General features: G+C 40.3%; 1 protein-coding gene across 2 annotated transcripts in view; it reads right to left on the minus strand.

Moving 5' to 3' along the window:
- The window catches only part of LOC138000415 (uncharacterized), a 41,258-nt gene that overhangs the window by 21,864 nt on the left and 11,894 nt on the right, over positions 1-7,500 (minus strand). For both annotated transcript variants that reach the window (XM_068846815.1, XM_068846816.1), the window contains exons 2-6: positions 6,525-6,837; positions 4,613-4,759; positions 3,444-3,566; positions 1,699-1,818; positions 1,177-1,421 (exon numbers count right to left, since the gene is read on the minus strand). In XM_068846815.1, coding sequence (XP_068702916.1) covers positions 1,177-1,421; positions 1,699-1,818; positions 3,444-3,566; positions 4,613-4,759; positions 6,525-6,834 — 945 coding nt within the window. In that variant the 5' untranslated portion in view covers positions 6,835-6,837. The remainder of the gene's footprint in view (positions 1-1,176; positions 1,422-1,698; positions 1,819-3,443; positions 3,567-4,612; positions 4,760-6,524; positions 6,838-7,500) is intronic.

Consider the following 7,500-nt stretch of genomic DNA (forward strand, 5'->3'; position numbering starts at 1 on the left):
TTAGATGTGCAGTCCGCGAATGAAAGATGTGTTCAGGTCGTTACGTATGTCCAAAAATGCATGTCATGAAGTGCACGTCAATTTGTTACAGACAAGATGAGGTACCGCTAATCACCTCTTGCCAAAAACAGGATTAGCATAATGTTTATTTTCAGGCTAGCACTGTTTTGGTGAGCTATTAATAGTTACTTCATAGCTTAACGAGTACATTTTGAGGGTTTCTTCATTTTGTTTATTGTATTCCTGGATACACTGAGTCACTTTTAAATTTGAGAAGAAGGGTAACGAGACAATGGGGCTGTTTACACGCGTTTACACAAAAAGAACGTTTATGCAAAGTTTATTAATTGAGGCAATGGGCCGTTTATACGCGTTTCTACGTGAGGCCTTTTATGTAAAGTGTGAGGAGACGATGAGGCCGTTTATATAAAGTCAGTGCCAGTAGACGGTCGTACAATGGGATCGTTTATACGACGTATAACGACACAATGGGACCGTTTATGGAAAGTGTAAGGAGGTGATGGGGTGATTTATGCGCGTGTCACATAAGACGCGGACGGAACCGTTTATACGAGAGCGGTTTGCACAGGATAAGCTAAGTGCTGGAAGCACTCGCCTTCCACCAATGTGATCTGAGTTCGATTCGAATACTCAACGTCATCTGTGTGTCGAGTTTCGTTACTCTGCATCGCGAGGTTTTCCCTTGTGACTCCACTTTTCTTCTTGTCATCAAAAACCAACATTTTTTTTAATTAAACAGATTTTGATACACTCTAAATTTGTATTTTGCACGTTCACGCGGGTCTAGAATTCATTCGGATAATGTGCATAATTAAAACACTACAAATATATTGCTTTGTTTTGAGTTATATATATTCACGCCAATTAGTACAACACTTGTGCTGAGCTTTATAATCTTTAAAATTTAGATGAATTGGCACGTTAACGAGGCAAGACGTAAACATTGACGTTGATTTATTTTTGTCGTACAAACGGCCCTAAATCGTGACTTCTTTTTCAATCGCAATGCCTTGGACAGAGGAAAAGTTGTAATAAGGGCAAGGGGCAAGTTGCTCGATTTATGTTGTAACTTTGCGGTCTAAATGCTCAACAGTGAGTGACAAAGAGAGACCTACCGGTGTGCGGTAAACAAGTGAAAAAACTAAATATACTTACTGGGATGTTATTACAGTCTGTTGAATACCCATTGGTTCCGTAAGGTTTTTGCGAATCATACTTGACGTTGTCCTTTGGATCTGCTTTGTCATCAGTAGTGTAACACATGGTCCAACCTCCACTGTATGACGTCATGTCGCAATAGGCTTGGAATGCGTTGGATTGGTTGCCTCCATCTGGGTCCAGCAAGTACAAACCATCCCCAGCTGATGGACGCGATTCCTTGATTTCTTTACAATTTCGCCCTGAAGAAGAAAATAGCAGCAATTTTAAGCTAATATTTGAGTTTGATTTAATAATGTCAACTGAGGTTGAGCATGGAACTAGGATTTGGCGAAGAAAAATAACTATGACATCTGGGATTTTACTTAATAGCTGTTGGGTTCCAAACAAAACGAGTTTGGGTTTATCACCTCTTCTTGTAGAAGGAACGGCTATGCAGAGATGGGACATATATTCGTGACTCTAATTCCACACCGCTCTCTAGAATGGGCATATTACTATATCATTTTGCGATCTCACCCATTTGACAATTTTTCCCGTCTCCAGTAAATCCGATCTTACAGTAACACTTGTAAGATCCCTCCTTGTTCCTGCAGACAGCATTGGGGTCACATGGGGAATCATTGCATTCGTTGATATCTGTTTAATTAAGAAAAGAATACATAGCTGTCAGGGCAGTGTGGTTTGCTGTTGTGATTGGCTTGATGGAGACAAGTGAGAGCTTCAGTTTTGCGCGAGAAGTCGAAGGTTCGAATCGATGCGGACAAAAGAGAAGGACGTTTCGAAATTTCCGGGTTTAAATTTAATGTTGTACCTGACATAAACGTCAGTTAACTATCTCAAGCGCTGACATCTTCTTTCCCGTCTACAAGATGTCTTTCGAGAAAAAGGATACCTACCGTACGGGTCTTACTGCCGTCGCTTTCCTTCTCAATTTCTTTTTCCCTTTTTTACGCTAACGTGAAGAGATCTGCCCTCATGCAGGTAGTCTCGCGATGTGCAGTTTTCCTTCACCGGTCACAATGTGATGGCGAAACAACTGGTCGCGAAATGACTGAAACCAATATCAAGAGTAGTTCCCAGTTCCTTCATGTAGTGGAAGCAAGCCACTAATGCAATAGGCTAGGACTGACATAAACCGCAATCGTCTAAAAGTCACGTGACTCACGTGACCATTTGAGGTTGAGGTTCAAGTCTATATAGTAGTAAGCCGGTGAATGACAGCAGAGTTTTTCGCTAGCTATATAGTTTTAAACCTTTAACACACGTTTTGACTTGAATTTTACTTTTCTTTAAGAGTTATCTCGATAAATATGAGGTTTATTTGATTCAGTTGAGAGATTATAAAAATTACCAACAACATCCGTGAACCTATGCGTCGTCATAATCAAACATGGCGTCGTCATCGATGCACGTGCTTCGTTGAAAAAAGTGAGAAACTATTCCCATACGGCGAATTCGGAACTCTAAACGGCTCTCAGGACTAAAAATTATAAAGAGGCCGAGATTGCAAATGGTCAGAAAATCGTGTCGTGAGGAACGTATTGTTAAGCGGTTAGCATGATCTCCTTTATCATCCGGTCTTAACACAAGGGCGTGGCACAAGGTATAGACAGCGCATATCACCGAAGTAGATGTCAAAATACTTAAAGCGAACGGTAATGGCAGAGCACTCAGCGTTTTATTTAATTTGTTTGTTTCTTTGTTTGTTTCCTTTTTTCGCGCTACTGTTCTTTTGTTTGTTTGCTTGTTGTTTCCTCGAATACGTGTGATAATGCAAGATTAGCAGACCCGGGCGTTTCAATAAAAGCCAATTAGCGGTGGTCTTTCGCCATCTATAAGATCTATTACCTGCGTCCGATTAGCCTTTGATCAGGCTCTTGCGATTGTCTTGGGTTTGCGATGCGATCACAGCCGCCTATTTCACCATCGCCAGCCGCGGGAAAAGTTATTTAAAACCTGCATACCCTCATTTTTCGCATTGACCAGAATGGTTTCCATATATTTACCGTAATACCAATAAAAGGCAATCGCAACAAACGCAGACAATCTTAGGAGCCAATTACTACGCACAGCGGATACACGCCGCTAATTATAGACGTGTGCGTGCAAGTCATAATTGATTTTTCTTTATCTTAAATTCTCGAGATTTTGTTGGAAAATCGCGATACGTACTCGTGTAAAAGCCAATTAACGAGCATTTACATTCAATCAGCTGGAAACCGCTTTGAGGTAACTTAACCTTAAGTTTTGTTTATTTTCACCCGTGCACGATTTTCCGTCACCAGTAAATCCTGCTTTGCAACTGCACTGATAAGATCCAAGGGTATTGCTGCATACAGCATTCTCATCACAGACCAAGGGAGAAGCTGAACATTCATCAATATCTGCAAAACAAGGCGCTCTGTATCCTGTATCCTGTTTAAGCCATCGATGCAGTTTCCAATAGGTTACCGTAATGCAAGAATGAAGGATACAGTACCACCACGTGAATAAATAAACAAATACTGAGTGAAAATAGTGGGGTAAACTTCTAACTGGTCTGACCTGGTTTCACAACGTTTCGGCTATTCAGCCTTCTTCAGATGAAAGTTAAAATCTAAAAACTAAAACATAAAACATAAACATAAACTTGATTGTAAATAGTTTTTAGTTTTTAGATTTTAACTTTCATCTGAAGAAGGCTGAATAGCCGAAACGTTGTGAAACCAGGTCAGACCAGTTAGAAGTTTACCCCACTATTTTCACTCAGTATTTGTTTATATATATATATCAATCAATCAATCAATACAATCCTTATTTTCGGGTCTATCCACTCCCATATATTTAAATGTATGAACATAAAAATAAAGTGATCTAAAACATATATATATTTGTTTATTTATTTAGTCTCAGAAGATGAAGTGCAACCAAATCCGAGGACAGCGTCGCCGGGTTCCCAGATCAAATGCGATTTTTTCATGGAATTGATTGTACTCTTAATCTTAGGGCCGATTTACACGGTACGATTCTTGTCGCATGCGACAAACTTACGACAGGTTTACAACTCGTTTACCGTATTGTTGTGTAAGTCAGAGAAAATATCGCAGCATTTTAAGAAGTGTTTAAGACGTGTCATAAACCGCTTCGACAATCGGAAGTCATGTCTTAGGCCTGTCGTAAGCTTGTCGCATGCGCCAAAATCACACCGTGTAAATTAGACTAGCTTTGAAAACGAGGTTGAGGTGAATGATGAGTTTGGGCGAGATTTTTAGCCAATCATTAGCAAAGCGCAAAATCATTCGCGAAATTTCTTTTGACACCGCCGACACTAGCACAACCACTAGCACCCGACAGTCCCCTCCCTTTTGAAAGAACTTTAAAATCTCACATGACCTATACAGAAAACATTGTTTGTAATTATCAAGGCTGAGATTAAGAGTACGATTTTTACCTTCCGTCTGCATGTCACAAAATGCAAATACTACCATATCAGGTTTAACGCCTGACAGCCAATAACTTCCGCTGACTGCTTCTCTTTCACTAGCCTTTATTTCTTTGCATGATACTGCTGCCAACTCAGGGATGGAACCGAGAGGGGCTGAAAACGAAACAAAGACGAAAATATTTAAGCAAGCGAAAATACATAATACAACCGACGTTTCGGAGTCTTCATGGCGCCATTTTCAGAGGCAACTTGAGAAAAATGTTAAAAGTATTAAAAGCGGTATTTGGCAATGAAATTGTCAATAGGTATTGTGAAATAAATTAAACAAATACTTTTGCTGGCGCGAATGCAATCTGCTTGCAAGTTTAGGCTGGGTTTGTGTTGTCTCGTCCACTAAACAGGCATTTCTTACGGACCGAGAAACGCTTCAGTAGATCTTCTGAGACTTTCCAGTGCATGTTATTCTAGTGTTAAAAACGGAGGTTGATTGGTGTTAGGGGTTGATTGGGGTGCAGGGATGGCGCAGTGGTGAGAGCACTCACCCAATGTGGTCAGGGTTCGATTTTCAGATTCGCGCGGCGTTATATGTGGGTTAAGTTTTTGGTTCTCTACTCTGCACCGAGAAGTTTTACTCCGGTTTTCCTCTCTCCTAAAAAAAACAACGTTCAATTTGATTTGCGTTAATTTGTTGATTTCAGTTTATAGTGTCCCCCAATTAGTGCTCCAGCGTTAGAACACTAGACACGTAAATAAAATTCTTTTCCTTTCCCTCCACACGATCGTGCAAATGTCCGCTCGTGTACCTCACATCATCCGCAAAAATTTGCATAAATACGGGTACATGGGGAGGGGAGGAGGTGGTAAAAGCACCAATGTGGCTCGGGTTCGATTCCAGAGTTTGCCACGGTCCCCTCTCCTCGAAAACCAACCTACGATTTCATTTCATTGGATTTGATTCCTGTCCATTGTCCCCAACTAGTGCCACAATACTATTGTGATTGCGCATACGTTTTGCGCATCTCGAGATGCTCGGATTTCGTATGGGTGGTGCGTCGGGTGGTGCTTATTAATACAGGGATATTTTTGCGCGGTTTAAAACTATCCGGAAAAAGTAGATCTTAGTTAGTATTCTTAGTATCCAAAGAGAAAATTGGGGGTAACCATAAATTTTTGAGAGATAATTAAGCTTCAATTTGAGAAAAAACGCCATACATTGCTTTGTATTTTAAAGCTTTTTACAAATATTATCCATCAATTATCTTTGAAAAATGCGTGGTTACCCCCAATTTTCTTTTTGGATTTCAATAACACTTGTTAAGATGTACATTATCTGCATAATCATACACCGAGGCAAAAATACCTTTGAATTAGTAGGCACCTTCCTTAAATAAAAGAGAGGTTAAGCGTGACGTTTACTACCAATGGCAGGCTCCTGCTTATCGTAAAAGCGTGAAAGTACTCTGTTTTAACTTGCCTCCTTTCTTTGAGAAGTTACTTCATATCTGGAGCTAATTAACAAGACAGAAATGAGCTAATATCAAGCAGGGTTCTTACATTTTTGGCAACACCTTATTTTCACTCACGATATTTGCCTTTTGGGGTAAACGTCATGCTTAACCACTTTAAAGTTCATTATGATCATTAGGGAGCTTTGGCACGCAATTTTGAGACACAGATGACAACCGTAAGTGAGCTGTTTTCCCTTTTAATTTGTCTTCACACAACCACATTTATATTGCTAATTATCTTTTCTCCATTAGAGATGATTAGTTTTAATATCTGGAAGACACTACTTTCATCGCAAGCAAAATCTTTACTTCAGGTTGCCGTCCGAGTCTCAACTCTTTTATTACATGACTTGCCCCGAATTCCTAAGGTTGGAAAACTGTTGACTGAACTAATAAAAATCCTTTATTACCTCTGTTTAGCTCTCGAGTGAAGTAATATCTGTCAGGATCAGGAACAAAGTCCTTGGGACAGGCTTCCTTCGTTCGATCACTAAACTCACACATGCGTCGTGACAACACAAAGTTAAAACTTTGACATCGATTATCTGTTCGACATTCCGGCAGGCACATGAGTCCAAGATCTGCTGGCATCGTCTTATAAATATGCTTCTGCAACATCCTTCCAGATATTGACATTTGAGATCCAGAACTATGGCATTGCTGAGTGGCCGCTCGGGCAAGCAGTTGACCAATGACAACAAAATATAACAGATGTCTCATGTCCTGAAAAAAGTTTGAAATGGTAGAAAAAAGCTCAAATTTTATGTAACCTGACTGGGCTTAATAAGCTGGCTTGGTTGTGGCTGTTCGACTTGTAGAGAGGGGGGTGGCAAACATAGCCATGTGTAATCGGATAATAGCATTGATTTCATTATCTGAACACCAAATAGGTTTGTCTTCAGTGGCAACAAATCCAATTTCACCTCGCGTCGCAAGTGGTCAACTTTTAATTATACAAGTGCTGTAGACTTCCAAGTATGTTCAGTTGATTGACAGTCATATGTTACCTGCGGTCAGTGATTTTAACTGAACTTTGTCGCACGTGTTTGGCATTATTAAAACCCTAACATGGAAAAAAATCTTCTTTTGTTAGACCAGTGATTTTTTAAGGCAAGATTCGATTAACAGGAGAGAATTCTGACAAACGGTCCTATATACGCTTCAATGGTATATAGGCGAGCGTGGGGTGGAGGGGTGGAGGGGGTACTTTAGGAATTTCTCGGTGGGGATGTGCCGCTGGGACCCTGGACCCTTAGCCTCTACCAGAGCTAGTTCAGCTGAATTTTGCTACCCTATACTAGAGTAAACTCCCACCGATTTCCGTCTAAATACCGATACTTGACAGTTAATGATATCCAGAAATGTTTCATGATAGCCATTTATCGA

Source organism: Montipora foliosa, chromosome 4, assembly GCF_036669935.1.
Source record: "Montipora foliosa isolate CH-2021 chromosome 4, ASM3666993v2, whole genome shotgun sequence".
In the NCBI taxonomy this organism is placed as follows: domain Eukaryota; kingdom Metazoa; phylum Cnidaria; class Anthozoa; order Scleractinia; family Acroporidae; genus Montipora; species Montipora foliosa.